At 31.9% G+C, this 24,891-nt stretch overlaps 1 protein-coding gene across 1 annotated transcript; it reads right to left on the reverse strand.

The window, feature by feature from the left end:
• Positions 1-360: 360 nt before the first annotated feature.
• Positions 361-21,030, reverse strand: LOC129224634 (RWD domain-containing protein 4-like). Its single transcript, XM_054859121.1, has 7 exons — positions 20,960-21,030; positions 16,010-16,065; positions 15,572-15,652; positions 11,945-12,054; positions 9,240-9,285; positions 2,944-3,093; positions 361-602 (listed from the first exon to the last, which is right to left on the reverse strand). Exons 2-7 carry the CDS (start codon positions 16,034-16,036, stop codon positions 423-425), a joined length of 594 nt encoding a protein of 197 aa, XP_054715096.1. The 5' UTR covers positions 16,037-16,065; positions 20,960-21,030; the 3' UTR covers positions 361-422.
• Positions 21,031-24,891: the final 3,861 nt, after the last annotated feature.

The raw sequence follows: 24,891 nt of genomic DNA on the forward strand, positions 1-24,891 counted from the left end.
TATTTCTGTCAGATGGCTTAATTTTAAATAATAAATATATTTGTAATCCATCTCTTTTTTCCTTTCCTGATGCTGTTCTACAAAAAAGCAAAATGTTAATCATTTTTAAACTTATTAATATTTTTTTCTGGTTATTTTCTCATTGTTTTTTGAATTTTAATTATGTTTTGTTTACTAGGTTCTAGTGCAAAATCGTTCATGAAAGTAGTGATTATATTTTGATCTAGTCAATGATTTTTTACTCTACCAATCCACCAGGACAAAGAGAAATGCATTTAAGAAATGTTCAGACTTCAAACAGAGACAAGTTATTTTATAAGGTGAAAAATGAATGCCTGAGAACTAAAAAAATATTTCAGCTGCATCAGAATAGATTTTTATTTAAAATACAATAAATTAAATTACAGAAGAGTGGCCCTCTGTTATGAAAAAGAGGGCGGCACATCGGCCTGTTTCGAGCCTAGCTGACTGAGGTGTTTGACCACATCCACCCAGTCCCAACCCCTTGGCCGTTCCCCTCTCGCGTCCAGCTTCTCGGCCAACTTCCTCTTCTGTTGCTTGCTCAGCTTTGGCTTTTTCTCCTTCTTGACACTCGAGGAGACCTGGATGAAAGCATATAAATTGACATAAAATGAGGAACTCTCTACAGAGAGGTATTTTTAGTTTACATGCATTACAACGCATATACAGTGTGTTCCGTTTTAACCGGCAAAACTTCTATTTTCACAATCGTTAGTCCAAGATGCATACTTCTAGTTGCAAAAATGTTTAAAATCAGATGCCGAGTTAAGATATTGAAAGTTTGAAGCAAAAATAAAAATGAGTCAAAAAATACAAAATTTAACTTTTTATACTGGGCCCCAGGTCCCCTAACTTACATTTAGGAAAGTAATCTTTATTGAAAACTGTTACTGACACAAACAACTTGACATTTGCGCGACCAAAACTCAAAGAGATATTCCAATTCAAAGTTTCAAGAGACCAACCATACAGATGATGAGATTAGAACTTATTTCCCTTTCAGAGGAATGACAAGTTGCCAAAGTTATATTTTTCATTGCTATTCAAAAATAAATGCAACTGTTATGCCGTGATAGGCAAAAACACACTACAAAACCTTGAATAATTTGGAAAACCAAACTATGCACACATAATTTTAAACATTTGTTAACCACTGTATTTTCCGCCAAAATGTGTTATTCACGGCGAGTGTAAAGTAGTGTAAGTCACGAAACGCTGTGTATCATATCTTGGTGAATATTGGTTGTACTAATTTCAAAGTTTTTGCATTGGGATTATTTTTCAATGGAGATTATTTCCCTAAATGTAAGTTAGGCGACTTGGGGCCCATATAAAAAGTTACATTTTGTATTTTTTGACTCATTTTTATTTTTACTTTAAGCTTTCAATAGCTAAACTCTGCATCTGATTTTGAACAATTTTGCAATTGGAAGTAGGATTAATGGTTGCGAAAATAGAGGTTTTGCAGGTTAAAACCGAACACCCTGTAATAGTATACACATATAATATCGTTGCCTCAGAGCAGCACATCTAAGGAATAATAGCAAGGTATCTTACTGTTACTTACACGTATTCAAAATTGAGTAAAGACCAATCCAATAGCCCGTAGATGCGAGCACTGCATGTATAGGGCAGTAACTGCAAAATTTGTGTTTTTCAATTTTTTTTTTTTTTTTTTTTTTTTTTTTTTGCATTTTTGTCATTTACAAGCTTGCTTATTTGGTTTCCACTGAAAAAAAGGGCTCAATAAAAAAATTTAAAAATCTAATTCTAACATTTCCCTATTGTTAGTATTGAATCCAACACACTTTTCTTCAAATATTTTGAAAACTCATTTATGCAGATGCTGATGTTTACCTGCCTTAGGTGGAGCAAGCAGCTAAACTAAAAAGTCATTCCAAACAGATTCATCAGATGGTTGCGCTCCACTATTTATTATTGTTATTATTTATTCATTTATTTTGTAACTCATATCCCAAAACGCTGCATATGAAAGATGTTTAAAACCACTTTTATTTTTTCTCATATCTGGACCTTTTTTTTTAGAGGTCATCAAAAGTTGCTTTTTTAGTTAAAGATAGAACTTTTAGATCTTTATATTTCAGCCCTTATCTATCTGAACTACATTTATGGCTGTTAGTTTTACATTTTTCCTGTTAAAGTATATAAGATTAACATGCTAAGTTATATAGCTGTCAACAGACCAAAGTTCAAGGTCAAGAGTAAAAAATTTTTCATTTCAAAGGGTGATAACTAGTTATACAGACAAAAACACAAATTGAAATAAGGCAAAAACTAATCACTGAAATTACACCGATGAGAAAATCTAACTGTAATTTTATGTTTCTTCCGCTTTATAGTTTACAACTCCTCAAAAATCAGAAAAATGAAGGAAAGTTTTGCAAAAATACATCAACACTTTAGTCAAAAAAGCAAAGACCTATGTTGTATGTTCAATGCTGAATTGTAATTACTAATTTACATTAATGTACAAAAAGGAATGAAAAGTATTCTCAAGCATTAATACAATATAAATAAGGCACATAAGATTAAATACATTTAATTATAATGCCAGACACAAAAATCTTGCAGTGAAAAAATGTTTCCTTTGTTTGGTTACTATGGACCTTTATAAGGATCAGGTAAGTGGAGGGGGGCGGCAGATTTCAAATCTGCCTAGGGGCGGTGTGAAGCTAAATTCAGCCCTGTGCCACCCGCTGCAAAATAAATGTTTACAATAAAATTTAAAATGTAAGCAGACTGACATAGGAAAATTAAAAAAACCTTTCTGTATTTTTAAAGTACATTTCATGTAGTTGCCCAAAGCTTTCATAGTATTTTTTTTAAGGTGGGGGGGGGGGGGGGGTTTGGTTTGAAATTACTCATAGTAATTATCCAAACTGTTATGATTAGTCCATTTACCATTTCTTCTTGAATCATTTTTTCTTCTGGTGGAGAGGTATTTTCTGGAGAAACAGGTTTTTCTGGCTGAGATTCAGCCAACTTTTCAGAGCAGTCTTTGACCCATTCAATGAGGGTATAAGTCATAGGCATCCCAATATGCATCTCAGCCTAAAAGTAGAACTTTGTAAGAAAGGCAGAAAAGTCATTTCACCAAATGCTAAAGACGTGATACATTTTTTTAATGTTTCCAAATCTATTAATCAAAGGGCCATATTTGAAAATTTCTTGCAACTCACAGGCCAATACCTCCAGCCTCCACAAATAAAGATAGCTCATCATACAAATTGTATTTCAGAATCATAGGCATATTTTTGTATTAGAAATAATTGAAATGTGCAAAAAGTATTTTTGTGTTATTCATAGAATTTAAAAACAAGTTTCAAATCCTCAGTTCTTATCCGCCAGCTGTTAGAAGAATGAACACGCAGGGTACAACAATTTTCTCAATCAGCATCATAACTAATGTTTGTTGCTCACTCAGTTAAAACATTAAATAATAAAAATTAATTCAAAATTGATTCCTAATAAATTTATTCCAGTAGCTACCAAATCCATGACATAAAATTTTAAACGTTATTATTTGTTCGTATTTAAAATATTATCCATCTTTTTCCTGCAAGAAAGAATCAGAAGAAATGGGAAAACACTGCAGTTATGACGAAATGAAAAATGAAAAAATATTCCTAGCTTGTCCAGTAGAGGTAGCAGCTTTATACTCTTGCTGCCACAATTACTGGACTTCTTTTTAGCATTTTAGTTTGAAATAAATGCAGAACTCTCCCATTCCTCTCAACTCTCCTTTTCTTTTTCCCAATCAAAATTTTTTATTGGGTGTTTAATGGTCTTTAATTTCTAATGAAACAAAGTGCAAAAAAAAATGTAATGTGTTTTCTTTTTTTTAATGTAAGATTAAGAGGCATATTCAACTCTAACAGAATTAGATAGAATCTAGTACGATCAATTATATTTATCAATAGTGCAACCAGAAATTTCCTATACCCCACATAAAAGTCTTGCTGCAATGCTGGTAGATATAATTCAATCAAAACGAACACAATCCAGTAGAAAATGTTCTTTAGGTAGAATACAGGAACGGAATTAAGAGATGATACTAAACATTTAAACTATTGACACTGATATATGTCATCTTCCCTGATTTACGTCAAAATCACAAAATGTAAATACATAAATTCTCAGTGTAATTAAACATTTCTAGTAATTATGACTTCATTGATTTATTAAACTAAAAGCTGGCTTGCTGCTGGGGACCAGATTTTACATGCTCGCAGGCCATATTTTCAAAACTCCTGTTTTAACGTAATACATTCTGCCCTTGTCATTTTACTCCAAAGCAATAATCTGGCAAAATAATTCTCATTGTCTTCATCTCTGAACTGATGCTTAATAGAATGGCTTAAGAGTTCTTACTTGTAGGCAACTATAGCTGGCTTTTCGTTTGAATATTTGGTTAGCGATAAATGATAATTTTTCCCTATTGATTTTTCAGATTTATTTCACAAGCCTAATATCTTTTGTTGATTAATAATAGTGTTTAGCCTCGTAGCAGAAACTTTCTAGCCTGTCTGTGACACTAATTTGGGCAGTTGGAAATAATCTGCAGCATTATTATTAGCTTTATTTTAAGTTTTCATAAAATACACGTCCTTTGTGAAGGTCAAGACTCAGAAATTTTCCAACTGGCCTGTTTCAACTAAGTTTTTTATGTCTAGTGGCCACCACTGTCGCCCAGTTTTAAAGTATAAAGGGGGGGGGGGCTACAGTTTCACTACCTTCATAAAAATAAATAAAACTCTGCACACTATAAAAACAATTATTCAATACATATATATTTAAATATGAAATATTTTAGCTATAATAGGTTTTTGAATTTTTTTTTCCAAAAAATGAATAAATAAATTAGTAAATGAAAAGTTGGCAGGAAACTGCATTTTAGATTAAAGTTTTGGTTGATAGCAAAGCCTTCAAAGCAATGAGAATCAAGAAAATAATTATATATATATCTTCTGTGCGGACATTTGTCACCATAAGGCTTTTAAACGGCTGGACCGATTTTGATCAAATTTTTTGTGTGTAATTAAGTTGTGGCAAGCATGGCTTTGAAGCGCGATGGATCGAATCGGAAACGTTTTTGTTAATTAATTAATTTAAACATTGGATGGTTATATCTCCCAAATGGTTAATATTTATTTCAACCTATTGTTGAGCGAGAACTGAAATAAATATTTAACCCGTTGCCAAAGGACAATAAGAAAGCCAGCTCTGCTTTTTGTAATGAAATTTCTTACTGTGATGTGTCAGTTGAGAATAGATAAAACGTAGAGAGAGAGAGAGAGAGCCTTCATTTCTTGAAAGCAACGATTTTAGGTCCTGTGATATATTTTAAAGTAAAGTACTGGAAGGTTCACGCAAAACGTGAGTTCTGTCGTCGTAGTTGAACCATGTGACCGAATCGTTGCTTGATGTTTTCCTAACCAAATGATCAGAAAGTGCCGTACCTAACAATATCTGTTTCTCGGCTGAAATCCATATGAGGTTTGGCATCAATATCAAGAATACTTTAAGGATTATCTAACTAATCAGTACATTTTTAAAGGAAAAGATGATGGAATTCAATGACGAAACAAACTTTATGTGCGTCCAGATAAATTACAACAGGGTAGTTCTGTACACAAAGGATCAGTGCAGTGGGAGATCTTTAACCTTTGGTGGAAAGAACAAATTAGGCAATGTATGAAGTTTAAAAAGTTTTCGTTCAAAAGATCGGACCGCTAATCGGTCGGAGTTGGCTTCGCTCACTGATCGGCTGGATTACAGTAATGTGGTGGCTTGGCGACTTTGGCTATAAACAATAGAGTTGCGTGATCATTTGTTTACATTTTAAAGCTACTGTTTATGTAATTTTTTGTTTATTTGGCAAAATATTTCAAATTGCAAAGAATTGTTTTTCGGTTTTAAGGGTTTTTAGTTATTTTAGTTGAAGAATGTTTATTTTCCATCGCGAGGGGGGGGGGGATGAGTGATTTTCGCTTATTCAGAGAACTTTTTACCTTTATCCTTTCTTTTAAACGATATCCTTTCGATTGTTTTATTCTTTTTCATATGGGGGATGTTGCAGCTGGATTTCCCGTTTGTTCTGGATGGGTAGTTTCTTTTTTACACTTAATATCTGAGGACGCTTTTTATCCTTTGAGTATGGCTGAAGGAACAAACCATCAAGTACGGAAAAAAAAATGGTTAATAAAACAACTGCTCAGTGGGCATTAGATAAATCAAGTTGTAATAAATATACGCATTCTGACACCAAGCAGCTTAAGAGACTTTCTTTTTACTTATTTTTTTTTTTTTTTTCAACAAAACAGTTGAAACACTTGATAGTGTATGGAAATTTTTTATTTTTTTAATTTACAAAGTTTGAACAGAACAACGTCTGTCGGGTCCTCTAGTATATATATATATATATATATATATATATATATATATATATATATATATAAAACATGATTTGACTATTTCATGTTATCTTCTATCTAGTTTGTGTTGAAGAAAAGGTCTAATTCTCTTGCCAATTTCCATCTTGCTAATGACCAAACATGGTGCCCATGCGAAAATTCATGATTATAAATAGGTTTTTGAATTTATTACATAAAAGTAGTAATAAATTAAAAATTCTTAAAAAACTGCAATTTAGATAAAATAGTCAGTTTTTAGCACATTAGCCTTTGAAGCAATGAAGATAATATTCTAAAGATAAAATGTTGCATTTTTCAAGATAAAAATTAAGGAGTTATCTGAAAAAAATAGCACATTTTGAATAATTTTCAATAGTTTTGCATTGCAATACACATCTAATACTGTTTATGAAAACCTAGGCACTTAAACAGTCTTGTGTAGCACCAACATCTTGGGAATGACCAAACATGGTGACTATGCCACACATTAAGAGGTAAATTTCTGAATTTGTTGCAAAAATATAATTTAAAAATAAAAATTCCCATGAGACTACATTTTAGTTGAAAAGTTTTTAGTACTTATGCATGTAAAGCAATGAGGATAATGTGAAATTTTAAATGTAATATTTTCCATTTCTCAAGAAAATTATTTAAAAAAAAAAATTTGCAGCACAATTTATGTTATTTTCATTAGCTTGCAGTGAATTAAAACATCCAATTCTGCTTTGTTCTTGAAAACTTAGGTACTTAAGCATCTAGTCAACTTTGATCTTGTGAATGACCAAATATGGGGACTAAGTTTTCAAGCTGAAATGCTGATGCATCGCCTTTCCGATCTCCAAATGATCTTTGCCAAGTTGCATCTCATTTTTTTCTTTATTTATTTTTTCTTTCTGTTCTTCGGTAAAATTATCTGCAGGCCACTGAAAAATCTGCGACATACGTCTCGCAATTTCTGCTAGTTCATTGTTGTTTACCACTAACCCTTTTGCATAAAATAGATTTTTAATGCTGGCTAAAGTTTATCTTAATATTTAAATTGTAACATTTTACATTGCCTCTTGTTTGAAATTTAGCTGCTATTAGTATGCAATTCTGTTTGTATTGCATGGGTGTTGTTTGCTATTGCTTATGTCACGTGCCAGACAGTATCATCACAGTCCTGTAGCCGAGACACTGCAGACTATTTTTGAATTTCAAAGACTTTTTTTCTGCTTTTTGTACTAATTCCTCATATTTATATCCGAAAAATATAGCTTAAGGTAAAATAGAAAAAGTTTTAAAAAAGTGCCTGAATCTATGCAGGAGTACTCAGTGGCGAAGAGGTCAAAAGCACTTGCTCTCGCAGCTATCAGTGCCGGAGTCTTACCTTTTATTTTAAAGCTTTATAGCCTTTGTTTTTCTCGTGTTTTTTTAATTCAGCATTTTATTTTAAAGAATTTTTTTTTGCTGATTCATAGCAAGTGTTGTAATTAATCTAATGCTGGTCTACCTTGTACACAACTTTTGGGTTTTTTAATCTCTGTCGAAGACTACTGAAAAAAATTCTGCCACCAGAATCACAGCAAGTCCGGGAACCTATAATTAAAGTGCGAAGGAAAACTTTTCTTGTTATTAAAAATTAAGACTGCGAATCGTTGATAGATGTTGCACTTAGTGCTGGTTGCCCGTTCTGGTTATTGGTGTGAATACTGCAATTTGTTGTTGACAGTGCTTAGTCGAGCCACATTGTATTGATCAGTGATAGTTATGGTAGAGAAGGGGGGTGGGGTCTGTTTTCAAATGAAGTTTTGATGTTCTATTGACTATTAAAACTTTTTTCAGAGAAAACATCACTGTGGCACTTTAGCTTTTTTGGAACCAAAATTTGACATTTCCTTTTCATATTCTAGGTACTTTACTGTAGTTAAATTTTTTAATTAAGAGTTAAACAGTAAAAAATTACATAAGAATGTCAGTATTTGTTTCTTTATTGATTAGTTCGAAGGGTGGGACTAAAATCAGGAACATTTTAATTCTTAAATGTTTCTAGTATTTGTGATTTCATACATAACTAAATCTTACAACGATACGAACATAGAAGTTCATATAGTCATTTGTTTACTGTTGAGAATACCTTCAATTAATGCCTTCATTTTCTTGAATAAGCAGCTACTAATTGTGAAATTTTTTCAGAAAAACATTGACTAACTTAAATTTAGTCAATGTATAGCATTTATTACTGTTATTATTTCTTAAAAGACAATTTGTTTAAAGATAAATTAAAAAATTATAAAAGAATTTTCTTCAATGTTTTATATACATTACTAATACACTTTACAACTTGAAAATAAAGTTGCGACAAAATTCTGCTGATCAAGTTTCCCTTTCACTAAATTTCTTTAAATAACAAAAAACAGCATGAAAATTATAATCATAAAGTAGTTGTTGGTTAGAAAATTCCAATTTCATAAAATTTAATAAATTTTAATGAGGAATATTATTTTAATATCAAATGCATGCTTCAGTTTTTATTTCATGCTGTTGCTAATCAGAAATTCTAAACCAACCTAAAATATTTTTCAAAGCACGATTCAAGAACCTCCCTTTTAAGATAACCGAGTTCCCTTTTAAAAAATCCCTCTGGGTGCTTTTATTCCAGAGTCAGCACCAATGCAATAATTTGGCAAAAAACATTATTTGCACTTTACTTTAATGAAATGAAAAGCTTGTTACATAAGCTCCTTTTATCTGAGCACTGTACACATTTATAAAATTTAAATTAATGGTATTAAATTGTCTTACTTCTTTCAAAATAGCATCAACAATTGATTTTTTCACATCTGGTAACCTAATTCAAAAATGCATTTGTTAGATGGAAAGAAATGTAAACATTCACAGAAATTAATCACCATCAAAAGAGAATAGAAAAACATTAAAAATATATAATGAGTGCTGAAAATCAATTTGGTATGGTTTATCTTGCATTTCACCAATATTAAAATTTCCTTCCCCCACTCACTGAGAAATTCCCAAAAATAGCGAAAGCTGCAATTGGTTACTCTACTATTAGCTTGCCGACACTGTTTTTCCAAAAGAGAAAAATGGAAAGAATAATATATATCTTTATTAGAAAGATATTTATATACATATTTAACGATTTTAGAGGTATAAATTATGTAAACTAAAACAAATCTTTAATAAATTGCCAGAGTACTGATATCTCTCACTTTATTTGGTTCCAGTCCAGCAGTGTTTTACAAATGTACTATTCTGTAGCATTTTTTTTCAGAGAAATGTTGGAATTTATCTGCTTTAAAATTTGGAAAACCCTGCAACAGATTTCTTATCAATAACCTTGCAATACTAAAAAAGGCAATTAGAGATGCATATAGTTAAATCTTTTATAATATTTTTTGTCTGACTAAAAGTATGATATTTTTACCCCTTAAAAGAAAGAAAAGGAAATTAAAGTGAAAGACTTAAAGTAAGAGAAAATATTTTTGGCCGTTTTATCAACACAAAATTTCATTTCTCCATTTTTTTTTTTTCAGTTCCTGTCATTTTAGTGACATGAAATCCCTAAATATCTCAAAAGGTAAGACTGAAGGGAAAAAACAAGGAAGGAACGTAATTCCGTGTCAGCGAAAAGTAGAGAACATTTGTGATATAAGTCGACTAATTTAATTAACTAGAAAACCAGTAACCTCCCACTCCACTTTCAAAGAACGAGCCCTCCAAAAAAAACCTGCCTCTAAGCATTTCAGCTCCATGAATAACCCATTCCTCATGAGTAGATTTGCCAGACTTCTGAAAAGTTCAATCGGGACACTAGAAGACCCCCCCCCCCTCCCCATTCAGCACCATAGGTATTCAAAATGATACACATCCTTGACTGGTTTTGAAATTGATTAGTTAATTCTAAATTTTATGAATTCATGTTAAATATAAGGTTATTAAGTATGATCTTAAACCAAGCATAAAAATAAATAGCACGAGCAGATAAATTTAAACATCTTAATTTAAACACAATTCAACCACATATTGAACAACCCTAGGTTTTGGAACTCTTCAGAATGAGAATCAAGGGTGAAAGCTGCAAAAATTCTCATGATAAATATCTTTCAAATATGAGGGAATGTGGTGCGTTCAAAATTTTATTGTTAAGTAAGTTAAAGGATTGAATAGAGCAGTTTACACTTAAAACTTATTTTCTGCAAAAAGTGTTTAAAAACAGAATATACTAACAAACAATGAAGAATTAGCATTTTTTTAATAAACTAGGGCGCTCCGCCCCCTGCTGGCTCACCCACTACCAAAAATTGCTTCTCAATCTTATTTGATTCACAAAGATTTAAATCGTCAATTAGAAAGAAACAGATTAAAAACACATTATGAGATAGATCCTTTTCGAAAAAAAAGCACCTTTTCCCCGTGTTTCAAAATAACTTGTAACAACTTGCAGAGCCGTAAGGGATAAGGGACTCCTGAGCAATGCAAAAGTGCAGTTTTGTACATTTGTAAAGTCGCTTTCATATTCGTGGTCTTTAGTAATATATTTTGCTCTTTAGCTTGGGGCTTGAATTAAGTTGAGCCTAAGATTTTCGGTTAAAATTGAAACCCTTAAAATTTGTGAATAAGAAAGAAGAAACAAACGAATCTAAAAGACGTAAAACTATGGCAACACCAAATAAAACATCAATAATTTGAATGGAGATGAGATTTTTCGAATTTGATTAAAACGGCTTGTAACTTTTTTCCTTTGGAGATTGAAGCTTGGTTTTGCGACCATAGGTCAAAATAGATCTGGAGTAAGAAATGTTGCTTTTTCCAATAGTGCCAAAAAGAAAACTGTGGGACAATTCCTTAATTTTATACTGATAGATTTAATGAAGAAAGTAATGCCTAAATTTCAGCTAAGCCTAAAACAATTCGAGCTAAAAACGAAAATAACTCTCAAAGTAATTAAGTTCGAGCATTGAAGCAAATTGTGTAGAACAGGGAAAATTCTACCTTTTCCAACGCTCTATAATATTAATATGTGCAAATAATTTTTAACCCCTTTAATAGGCAATTTATGCGAAATTTGAACTAAAAAATTGAATTACAAAAAAAAATAATTTGAAATTTAAAAAACAAAACCCCAGGTGCAAACCACCAGGAGCATTTCAGAATAGTGACCATCACCATTAGGTAACGAGTAGCAATTTCTCTTAAATATGTAATAATTTGTATCATAAAATAAATTACATAAAAAACAAATCTTAACAACTTCCTAAACTTAACTCACTGATTATTTATTACTTTTCAACTCTTCTGTTTTGTCTTATTCTGTCCTGAGTTTTTTTAAAAAGATGGAAATCAGTGAGAAGATTGAAAATGTTTACCCCTGATGAGAAGTATGCATGCTAGGAGAATTAAAATGAATATTGTTTTTATTTTGAACACAAAACAACTTCCTATCATTTCAAATAATTTTAAGTCAATTTAAAATAGAAAAGAGTATTTACAATTTATTGTTGTAAAAGGCATCTAAATTTATCTTTGGAGGAACATTGGGATACCCATCAATCCAGCAAATCTCCAGTAGAAAAGATCTGGGATCATCGTCTGCTCCAAACTGTAAAATTTGATAAGGCTATTAGAAATGACAAGATTTAACAAGAACATGATACATTCTTTCAACAATGAAACTCTTTTTGTGTGTGTGTGTGTGTTAACATATTTGATATGGTTTTAGTTTCATGCAGAATCATTACGAAAGTCAGTTTGTGGCAAACTTTGAAAATAGAAATTTAGAAGCTTTTCATGACAAAAAAAAAAAAAAAAAAAATTTACAGTATTCCTATTACAAAGTATTTTCTTATTATATTAAGAAACAATTACAAATCATTAAAAATATCATTTATCCAGCTCCTGCACACCCACCTTTTATGCATAATCGATACAAATCGAATTTTGACTGACAGAATTCCAACCCAAGAAATTAGTAATGATGTTTTTTTTCTTCAGATCTACCACACATCAGGCAGGATTCAGGAATTTACATTCTAAGTTCGGTAGAAAAAAGTCTCTTGCATATTTTTATTAAAATTAAACCTGGTAATAAAGCAGAAAATCGCAACAAGAAAACTTTTTATGATAAACGTAGTTCTTGCTTCTGTCAAGTTTTTATCTCATATTCCTTGATTCTTTTTATTCTTTAACAAAGAAATGTCAGAAGAAGAGAAATAAAGTAATACCAGAAGCTCTCCATAAAATCCAGCAGTCTAAAATTAGTGGACATTAACCAGGGTTCATTGATTTAAATCAAGTGTTTTTTTTTTAATAAAAAAAAACATTGATTTAAGTCAATTGATCAGAATCAAGTGATTTTTTTAACAAAATCATTAATTAAATTCAATTCATTTTATTTTTATAAATTAATTTTATTTTTAACCGACTTCAAAAAGGAGGCGGTTATCAGTTCATACCGTATGTATGTTTTTTTTTTTTTTGGTCCATTCACAGCAACTTACCTAGTGAACCGATTTTGATTATTATTTTTTTTAATGGATAGGGGATGGCTCAACTTAGGTCCCATTACTTTGTTTGACCCCATATTTGTTCCTCAGACAAAAAGTTATGGGCAAAAAAACAGCAAATTTCATTCAATTTCCCTAGTAAATGATTAAATATGAAAACCATTGTAATAAAAGTTTGGTGCCATATAACAGTAGCATTAATAGTAATTGTAATGATAATTTTGAATAAAGACTTCTCTGAAGCAAGCATCAAGTTTCTTCAGTGTCATTGCTCCATAGTGGAGGTAAACCTAACCTGGAAGCGAGGGGATGCAGTAATCAGGATCTGCTGGCCTTCACAATACTACCAGGTTAGGTTTACCTCAACTATACAGGATTGCATCACAAGCAACTTGTATGCTGTGAAATGCAAATTAGTTAGGGAAAATGGAATATTTAAATGGTTATAATTAAATTAACACACAAATTATGAATTCCAGAGAGGAACAAAGATAAATTTTTAGTGCCAATCGCTTAAAGTTTAATGCGTGCTTAGTTTTCTTTCTTTTTTTTAGTATGGAGCATTTTTATGAAAAAAATATGGTGAAGTTTCGTGATGGTAATTTCTTACTTTTACTGAAATACCTACATTTGGACTAAAAAGAATGAAATTAAAAAATTTTGAAAAAAAAATAGAACCAACTTTAAAATTGCTCTAAGAAGTGAAAAATAATTTTATTCTTTAAACACCATTGATAATACTTTTAAACATAATTTTTAAAGTTGGCGCAAAAACGATAGATAAGATCATTCACAGACATAACTCAACTACAAATATAAATTTAACCAGGCCTAGTTTCTTCACTGCCACATACATTATGTATTGATGACAGCATATTTGAGCAACGATATAAATGTTTCGTTCCTAACTTTGGATGATTTTCTGAAAAAAATATGAACGGAGCATGGTTACACTGGATTTTACTTTTTGTTTTTGCGCCAACTTCAAAAATTATGTTTAAAACTATTATCAATGGAGTTTAAAGAATAAAATTATTTTTCACTTTTTAGAGCAATTTTGAAGTCGGTTCTTTTTTTTTTTTCTTTTTTCAAAATTTTTTATTAGAATGTGTTGCTCTAAATTTAATTACACTGAATTATACAATCTTAACTTCAACAAGCAATACTACATAGATCCCTCTTTCTGTGTGTAAACAGATTTTCACTCTTTCAATGCTGCTTTTACTCCAAAATTACAGTTCATTTCAGTATACAGAACCAAATAAAAATTTGCAGTTTTTCTTATACACCATCACTAATATAGTTAAGAAAATTAATTGCTCAACATATTCTTTTATATTAAAACGTACATGATGATAGAAACCTTGTTTTTAAGCAAAGCATAAAACAAAATCACTTCTTATCTAAGTATTATAACATACTAGCATTCCCGTACCCAACATTGCTCGGGTAATGAAATTAGCAAGGGTTAACAGTGCTTGGTGATGCACCTAGTTTCGAAAATCCCCTATAATAATTACTTATTACCTATAACTTTTTCTAATTTGGGGAGGATCCCGGGAACCCTGGACTCCTTACATATATATGCCCTTGTCCTTAACCGATCTTTAACTGTTATTAACGATCCTTTTAAAGTATTGATTATCTTTGCAAACACAGGTCATCCACATTTTATTGTTATACCTATGTTTAAGCTAAAACTCCTTTGTATACAACATTTTTAGTTTTTTTTCTGGTGCTAAAATTATTAAACTGCTTGATGAACTGGCTTTGGAGCAAGCTACATAACATTGGTCGTGTGAAAAAAAGTCTTCTCTTAAATCGATCCCTGCTACTTTTAATGTCTGTCCTTGTGACTTATTAATGGTTATTGCAAAGCAAACTTTAACAGGAAACTGCACTCTTCTAAATTCAAAAGGATAGTCCGCCTGTGATGATGTTCTTAAAAACTTCGTTTCTAGTTTTGAAAAAATAAAAGCAAAAGACAGAAACATTATGATTTGACTTGAGAAAATCCTCGAAGAATCACGAGAGAAACAAAAACAATATCAAATTTATAGTTCGCTATCGACCAAAAGTTGAGATGAAGTACTGAATAATGATTTGAATGGAGGAAAGCCTTCGAAAATAAGGGATTTGAATTTCAATGACAGGTTTTTAATTTCGCAGAAATAAAGGGGTTTTAATTAATTTCTCCCGAACTAATTGAGATTTCGAAAAATCGTTTCTTAGTGGTTACTTTTGTAATCATGCGGACATGCCTGCCAAATTTCAAGTCTGAAGCTTCAGCGGTTTCGGCTATGCGTTGATATATATATATATATATATATATATATATATATATATATATGTATATATATATATATATATATATATATATATGTTATCTCAGGACATTGATTTTTATATATTAAGATTTATAAATGTTAAAAATGTATTGAATAGAAAGAGAACTTATCTTAGTCATAAAAGTAAGTTGAATTTATTCATCTACTGTATGAAATATATTATGTTTATAAATGTAAAGTGACTTTTTTTTAAAGACAATAACAAAATTTTCACATTAAGTAACTGCTCTAAAAAGAATGCAAAATAAAACAGTTTTAATATTACCTTATATCGGAAAGAGCTTGAAGAAATTTTTTTGAAATTTTCATCTCCATCATAAATAGAATCCAAAACTTCCAACTCTTCCTGAAAAAAAAAGTCAACATTAATAATAAAAAGAAAAAGAATCACAGTTGCTGAATTTGAATGAATTAATAAAAGTCATATAAAATTCTCAACTAGATTTTTTTGAACATTTTACTGCAAACAAATGCTTGTAGCCTGGGATTTATCAAAAGGGTACGTTTTTCATGCTTTCCAATAAAATTTGCATTGAGTATACATCCTTTGCCCTCCTCAGGGGTGCTCATCTGATGAGGGGGCCCATTAACTCTAAGGGGGCCCATTTGAGGGGGCGTCATGGCGCAGATTGGGCCACTGAGATTTTTAGGGGGGGGGATAATTTGAGAGGGAGACACATTAAAAAACATACAAAAAACCTACCTCTTGCAGTTCTTTCCACTCCGTCATTTTCTTAAGCAAATCATTTAGTTCTTTGGCTGAAAAAATAATAATTTTAGAAATGTTATCAACTTCTTCCATTAATAAGGATGTAACCCCCTGCCATCCCATCAGAATAAGCAAACAAAGTCAGCTAGCAACAATGAGCAGTTAAAGAGCATATAGACAGAAAGATTTTTGTGGTGAAGGAACAAAAAAAAAAAAGTATAAAACAACCAGCAATAAAACCATTCAGTCGAACAGTATCAGAGGATAGGCTGCTATATAAACTGAACAAATCCCCCCCCCCCCATAGGTGTGCAGAATATGTCTGTTCCAGGGGCATTTCACAGTATTTGGCTGTTATTCACTCAACACTTCATAAGGATGTTTTAGCCTCCTACTGATGATTACTGCAAATAGTAAAGTTAAACTTTTTCTAAATGCATGGTCCTATGTGTACTTATGTCATAGCATTGCAAAAAATTTTACATTTGTTTTGAATTTTTAAAAATATAGGAAGATATATAGCATGTTACGGACTCTATACTCAAAAGACATAGAAATTTTTGCTTAAACTATTTCCAAATTTTCTGTGAAAGTAATAACTATCCTTACCTAATGAAGGTTTTTTATTATGTCTCAATTCATCTGTAATACATTTACACACCAAAATAATTATTAACAAGCAACGATAAAATTAAAAATTTTAAAAAATCCCGACAGAGTCGCAACTGTAGAATCAAGAGGGAAAATTGAAAGTCCTTTTAAAAGCCTTATATTATTAAAAATCAATGTTAAGTATTTTATTTGCTATTAAATAGAATCTAGCAACGTATAAAATTTTTAAATCATTGCTTTTAATTTCCTTGTCGGCCAACAATGAATTCGGTTATCAATCGCATGAATAAAAGCTTAGCCGTTATTAAAATCTGCTTCAAAAAAACTTTTAATTCGAATTGTATGAAACATGTTATGGATATTTCTTCATTATATATATGAGGAATGCCCACCTGGGAGGGGGTTGAGGGGCATTATTTTCATTTTGGGGGAAGGAGGCTCCTGCTATTGGTGGGGGGATATTTAGTTGGTGCATCCTTGCTTTTAGGGGGTGTTGCATCCCTGTTTATATGTAAAAAATCAGATTAAAGGTGGCTCTCCTGTTGGAACAGACCAAGTGTGGCTATGTTGATTTCTTCAGTCTGCTTTTTGCATTGCCTTGAATTTGTTATTAGAAGTAATAAGTTTTAATTCAAATTTTACTAGCAATTTACCTTGATTATCTGAAGTGATCAATACCGGATCATCTTTGATAATTCGAAATTTCTGGATAAACTTTAAAGGGGAGGGGACATGTTAGGAAGATGTTTTTAAACCAAAACTTTCAAAATTGTATTTTTTAAGGTAACTTAAATTTTCGCTTAATTCAATTTATAAAAGGCAACATTTTTTCCTTCAGAAATCACATATCTTCTTAAGCAACAAAATTTTGATTATTTCCCGTTTAAATAGTAACATTTAATTAATTTAATGTACGATTGGTCATGTATGGCACAAAAGATAAGGTTTTTTGTTTAATGGCCCTAATATTAATGTACTTAATGACATGCCTTACTTTGTTCTTTTGTTTTGTCGTGAAAGTGATTTTTTTTTCTTTTGTGAGATATAATACTGGAAAATTTTCAAATGTCACACTGAAAATATACTGAAATTCGAGACCACCAGATCACCCCATAAAATAATAGGGGAAGTGGGGGGGGGGCTTGTTAGACCAGCCTTGATAATTTTGATACCTATGTTTTTTTTTAATTTAAGACTCACAAAAAAGAGCACCTATAGTTCTACAATTCCTATAATGACACGGGACAGTTATATTAAACAATTTTTTTTTTTTTTTTTTTTTGTCGAGTTTATTTTTTAAAATGGTTTTCATGAAGAATGAAGCAATAAATTGAATTCCTACCCTAAAATAAGCTCTTTTTGTTCCTAAGCATTTGCAGTTTATTTATTGTTGCGAAGAAATAAATCAGGACAACATTTTTTTTAGACCAAGAACCCGGGTTATGTTGGCTCAGTTTTAGAAAATCCACAAAAACTTTTTAGAACCATTAAAAAAGTAATACTCAAGTATTAGTAATAATGAAGTTGATAAAAACCCAACTTGTGCTGATTCTTGAAAAAATATAACAGGTCTGGCATAAATATAGTGCAAAAGTAGAATGTTGGTCAGTTTTAATTACATTGATCTTTAAACTTCGGTTTTTAATTCTAACCACAAAACACATTTGCTTGTTACAAATGATGGATAATATTTATCATTAAAATTGGAACAGAAGTTGTTTTTGTAATGTGGATCAAGGGACAAAGGGACTGTGGCAGGTTGGTTCACTACAAAGTTCTGCTAAAATATTAATATTTAAAAAGTTAATGAAATTAACTTCAAATCAGTTCTACACCAATCAGATCTGCAACATTCATATTTCCAGAACATGAATTATTGTATGGGGGGAAGGGTTATTCAATTTCTGGGCTCCCTCCAAAAGTTATTTCTGTCCCCGCCTCTGCATCCGAATTCAAACACTGGTAGAAATCAACGTTCAGCATTTAGTGAATTTTCTTCAAGATTTAAGAAATTAATGTCGGTCAAGGATGCTTGTAGTAGCACACACAATCAAATACATAATCATCAAACTCTAATGCTCAGACCGAATTACACAAATATCAAGAATTGTCATAAGAGTTACGAAAATTTGCTAAGGAAACCTTATTCATTCCAACCGTGCATATGAAACTAACACCTTTGTAGTTATTTGCGGTAAGCTTTAGGAAATGATGGCACATTGAGTTTCTTTTCGATTTAAATGCTTTATACAAATAATACAAATACAAATGTGACGACCAGCAACAGGCACTGGGCCCAGCTAGGCTGGTCCTAGTCAATTAATTAGTCCCCAATGAAGATCAATGGCCCTCTTAAAGCTATCCACTCCCTTGCTCATTACCGCCTCTTCCGGTAAGCTATTCCAAGTGCCCACGACCCTGCTAAAGTAGTAGTTTTTCCTGATTTCCAAGTTAGCCTGAGATTTAAATAGCTTAAAACAATGACCCCTTGTCCTGCTTTCCCCGCAAAAATTTAATCCGTTTACATCTTTCATTTTGATAAATTTAAATAACTGAATCATGTCCCCTCTGACTCTCCTTTGCTCCAGGCTATACATGTTAAGCCTATTAAGTCTGGTATCATAATCTAAATCTGAGAGTCCCCTTACTAATTTAGTTACCCTTCTTTGAACCCTTTCCAATACAAAAATATCTTTCTTCAGATAAGGCGACCAAAACTGAACAGCATACTCCAAATGAGGTCTTACTAAACTCCTATATAAAGGCAGAAGAACTTTCTTAGATTTGTTTGAAATAGACCTATTGATGAACCCAAGCATTTTGTTGGCTTTGTTACTAGCAATACTGCACTGTTGACTAAACTTGAAGTCCTGATTTATAAAGACACCCAGATCCATAACATTATCTGCCTGATTTATGACTGAACCCTGTAAACGATATCTCATACGCTTATTTCCAAGACCTAAGTGTAGCACTTGACATTTCCCTACATTAACTGCCATACCCCATTTATCTGCCCACTTAGTAATATGATCTAAATCCTCTTGCAGCTGTTTTACTTGTTCTTCATTTTCGACAATCCCCATAACTTTTACATCGTCAGCAAAACAATTCATGCTTCCAGAAATATTTTCATTGATGTCATTCATAAATATAATAAACAAAAGAGGCCCTAAAACTGATCCCTGAGGAACCCCACTTAAAACATCACTCCAATTAGAATGATTTCCTCTCACAACTACTCTTTGCTTCCTACCAGTAAGCCAATTTCTAACCCAAAGTAAAGTTTTTCCTCCTATTCCAATGTCAGCTAACTTGCTGAGAAGAGCAACATGCGGTACCTTGTCAAAAGCTTTTTGAAAATCAATATAAACAACATCCACACATTTTTTGTTATCTAAAGCTGAGGTAACCTTGTCGTAGAAATGCAATAAATTAGTAGTACAGGATTTACCTTTCCTGAAACCATACTGCAAACTAGTCAACAGACTATTAGTCTCTAAGAACATCATGATCTTAATTTTGATCAAAGTTTCGAAAATCTTACAAATCACCGAAGTCAAACTTACAGGTCTATAATTCCCAGCAATACCTTTAGACCCCTTCTTGAAGAGTGGCGTTATGTTAGCCAGCTTCCAGTCCTCTGGCACCGTCCCCGAGAAGGTGCAGCTGAATAACATTTCAATTTATGATTTTTAAAAAAAAGACGACCCCCCTCCACCCCTTTATGTTGTGATTTTTAGTTTGAAAATTCGGGTCACATTAAGTATAGGTGGACGCACAGCCCTAAAAATATGAGAATCAGAGTATCCCAATGCTCTGGGGATCCAAAAGATTGGGACTCCAGGAGCTTTTTCATGGAAAATTAAGCATAATGCACTAGAGCAGTTCCACCTTCTGGTTTCGAAGGGTTAATTTATCAAAATATTAGCACACAAATCGAACAATGGAGTATAAATAAGGTTATTAAGGTATAAAAAGGAAATCTGCGGCTCTTCCCCTGGTAATTTCTTGAAACTGGGCTCTTAAATGCTCATTTATGAAACACATATTTATTTATTATTGTTGTTGACTTAAAAGCTTAACTTGACTGAAAAAAGTGTCATCACTGAAATACATTTATGTATTTCAGTTGATGACACATTTTATACGACGAGCGATTTCATATTGCATTTTTCATTATTTAAAACTGCACCTTTCAAAAGTTAATAACCGTTTAGCAGCGAGACTTCTTCAAATGCGAAACTAAAATGCAGAATTAGTTTTAAAGAATTAGAGAACAATTATAAAGCAAAGTAATAACTTAAATACTACTAAAGTTTATTTGTTTACCTCAACATTATGGACTGATTGCGCGCATGCAAGTCATTGTCGGCCATGTGCAATTCTGTTCTTCATTCATGCTGCCATCTAGTGGCTAGCTGTACAAGTAATCAATAGAAAAAAGTATTTCTTTTTTGGATGTTGTGAAATTAATTTACAAAATAGATAAATAAATCTGTAAATACTTAGACAATACTTCGAACTGAAAAAAAGAAAACAAAACTGTAGTCATACAACGGAAACCAAAAGAAAATTTATTTCTTCAGAAACATTTAGTTGTTAGAGCATGAAATGTTTTTTATAATAATGTTTAATAATGGATTGAGCCGATTTTGATTCTACATGCCTCATATAGCAATAAAAATTATGAACGCCGAAATTTCTTAACCATAATGTAGAAATACTCTGAAAGAAATAAAAAGGTTTACATTTTAGTGATGGAAAATTGTATCATGAAACCTGTTTAAGGAAAGCATTAGAGTCATAAGGAATCTTTATACCAGTGGTTCCCAACCATAGATGAAGTATTAACTAGATACACAAGTAGAAATTAGTTCCATGGGCAACTAGCTCTTCTAGTTTAGACGAGCAAATATCCGAAAAGCAAAAACTTCATTCATGCAAAAACTTTTGCCATAGCCAGATGGGATGCAAACAACGTTGCAGTCACGTAGGCTACGCTTTTACAGGTCTATTTCAAGTTTTCCACGTTCAATGGCGGCTTATAGCTTTTACTACGGAGCTATGCATCTTGTTATACTACATCTATGCTCCCAACCTGGGACTGATTGCGCCTACACAAGCAATTTGGTTCCTTAAAGAGACTATATGTTCATGAGGGGCAATGGGTATTTAAAGAAACCAAAGTAATAAAAATCCAGCAAATGTTGAAATAGAAAACGTATACAAACCGTTTGCTAAGAGTTAAGATAAGTGGAATTACAAGTAGAAAAGAAACAAATTAAAATGAAAGAGGGTTGTACTTTAAAGTACAACCCTGGTAGTACAACCAAACCCTGGTTGTACTTTAAGGAAGTATTTCATCATTCATCACCATGTTTATAAATTTTCTTCTTTCTTTTTAAGTGTCAGTGTCTTTAAGTGTAGGAGAGAGCAGGGGAAGGACCCCACTAGAAATAATTCACTTGAAATATTGTTACCAATACATACTACAATTAGCTATGTTTTTTTCTCTTCAATTTTTAAGAAATATGTAGTGAAAAGTAATTACTAAATGGAATAATACAGTAAACTCCAAACTAGCCGCGGTGTTTCACACTTTCACAATTTTGATTTTCGGTGATAATTAACTCAACAGTAGGTAAATGCACCCATTTCAACCTAACAAGTGTAAAATTGTTTTTTACACACTTCAAATTTCTTTCTTCCCCCTATTTTCAAACGGTATCAAACCTTCCAAAGTTCAAAGTTACCAAAATCAAACTAGTTTTAAATGTACACTACTTACCCACAAAGCGAGTGCACAGACCAGTTTTGTTTGAAAAAAATTATAAAATTTAAGGAAACTGAGAAATCTTTAAATTTTAGAATACAAGCTAAAGAAACTGTGGGCTCTTAAACAAGGTTTTGGTTTAAAGAGTTTTTGGAAAATCAATGTTCTACTGCACTTCCTTATAATACAAGCAAGTATAGTTGAAATCGAAAAATGCAATCTATTATTTTCAACCAGGATCTCTAATTTTTTTCCAAAACCATTTAATATAATTTTATCATTATTAATGTTTTAAGATCCCCAAAATTTTAGTTGAAGACTTTTCGTTCTAAATTCACAAGTTATGGCTATCAAACAGTATTATATATAGCTTTCTTCTTTAAATTTCAATACACATGTTTAAATTTTGTTCATTTACTTCTTGCGTTTTACATTCTGTGCAGATTACTGATAATAATGCAATAAACAATTATAACTGTATTTTAAAGTAATTGGAGTTGAAGCAACTAACAAACTAAAACTTTTATAATCACATAATTTTTGGAAACATGCATAAAAAGTTCTATTGTGATCATGGTAATGCTATTGCACCGCCAACTCGTTTTGATCCAAAAAAATCCTTCTGAAGAGGTTTTTTTTATCAAAAATACCTTCAGTAAGGGTTTTTTGATCAAAAATACCTTCTGAAAGACGGCCCTTTTATATGCATAAATTAAATGCATTTATGTTAAAACCAATGGCATTGGTGGGTGTTTTCAACCCTACCCTCTTACTGCACCACTGCATAGGATAAATATCAGTGAGTGAGTTGCGGCCCAGAGCCGAAAAATTTGTGATGCGTTTAAAGCTCTGTATTAATCCTATAGGTAGCCACTTGAAATGAAATGAAATGAAGGCTGAAATTTATGCTATCCTGGTGTGTTGTGGTATTTGCCTGAGTCGTGGCTATAGAGACCGTTGAGTTCATATATGCTCCGATAGTCAGGCTACCTTAAACACACTCAAGAAGGTTGTTATGACATCCCATATCGTTTGGGAGTGCTATAATTTGCTCTGCAATCTTGCAAAGCTGAACAAGGTTACCCTTTGCTGGGTACCTGGACACTCTGGAGTGCAGGGAAATGAAAAGGCCGACTATCTTGCTCGGAATGGTTCTGATATCCCTTTTGTTGGCCCTGAGCCAGCAATTGGGATTTCGAAAAATCTTATTAGAACTGCTGTTTTTGATATTTTTGGTAAAAAACAGTATAACTGGCGCAACCTTGATGGACAGCGGCAGGCGAAAGAACTTAATAGAGGTTGCCCTAGTATTAGGGCAAAGGAGCTCTTAAGTCAGAACAGCGTCAGAAGAGCTATTGGCCTCCTTACTGGTCACTGTACCTTGAAGTGGCATCTTACTATTATGGGCGTCACTGATGACCCAATTTGTAGAGGCTGTCGCTTTCATGAGGAAACTGTTGCACATATTCTGTGTGATTGTGACACCTTTTCTGCCTATAGGTTTGAACACCTTGGCCGCCACTTACTTGATCTTTGGGAAATCTGATATTCCCATTAAATGCCTGTTAATCTTTGCTACGGCTACTGGTCTTTTTTAAGATTTTAGTTTGGGGTTTAGTACAATAGACCTCTGGTCGCAGTGCTTGGCTCTGCTGAGCCCCCCTCTCCTTCATTTCATTTCAAGGTAGCCACTTTGAAAGTACATTAGACGAAATAACGTATTCATATTTATTTTGAAGTTTGGTCATAATATTTTCATTAGCATTAAAGTTATGGTGTATTATGTGTGTCTAAGTTATTTCTTGTCATCCTGTATAAATAACACACCACTATCGACATCAAAAAGCAATCAAATGAATATCAAAAAATGAAATATTAAAATTTTTTATAAAGTTAAAATTTGTTTTAACTGTCGCTAGGCGACATTTGTAATGCAAGTTTTTTATAGCTTTATTGCAAGAAATGTTAATGAATTTAATAGATAAATTCTATCAATATTAATGAAAAGGCAACAGGAAATTCAGTTATCAGAATTCCTTTTATGCAAAATGTAAAAACTATCCAAAATGTAGAAATTCATTCAATATTTCTTTTATTGTAAAACTGCAATTTGCAAGAAAGAACTAATCATAGATCGCTAGAAAAAAAAAACTTGAAGCCAATAATAAATTTTAATCTATCATATTTTTCTATATCTTCAATAAGTTTATGTATGTATAGGAAGAAATAATTTTAGAAACATATCTCCTAATCCTTAATGTAAAAGAATGCATAAATCACTTACCTGTTTGTGTTGGAAAAATGTAATTTTATTCAATATAGATTATTAAAATTCCTCAAGGATTTTTTCCCCCCTTTCTTCTTTGCGAAGTAGTAACAGTGAAAAAAAAGCGAGGAATGAAACTTCCTCTGAGTTGGCATACACGTTGGGGAGAGTTTAAAGAACTAAACCGCCAAGTAAGTAAAGTCAGACCAAACAACGTAAGTA

The sequence above is a fragment of the Uloborus diversus genome, chromosome 1, assembly GCF_026930045.1.
Source record: "Uloborus diversus isolate 005 chromosome 1, Udiv.v.3.1, whole genome shotgun sequence".
NCBI lineage: Eukaryota > Metazoa > Arthropoda > Arachnida > Araneae > Uloboridae > Uloborus > Uloborus diversus.

What these genes read in the sequence shown, in the direction of transcription:
- LOC129224634 (XM_054859121.1), bottom strand. Translation starts at nt 16,036, where the DNA reads ATGACGGAGTGGAAAGAACTGCAAGAG. An exon ending in AGTGGAAAGAACTGCAAGAG is followed by an intron (nt 15,653 to 16,009) that starts GTAGGTTTTTTG and finishes TTTTTTTTTCAG; the next exon opens with GAAGAGTTGGAAGTTTTGGA. An exon ending in GCCTTTTACAACAATAAATT is followed by an intron (nt 9,286 to 11,944) that starts GTAAATACTCTT and finishes TTTTTGAATTAG; the next exon opens with GTTACCAGATGTGAAAAAAT.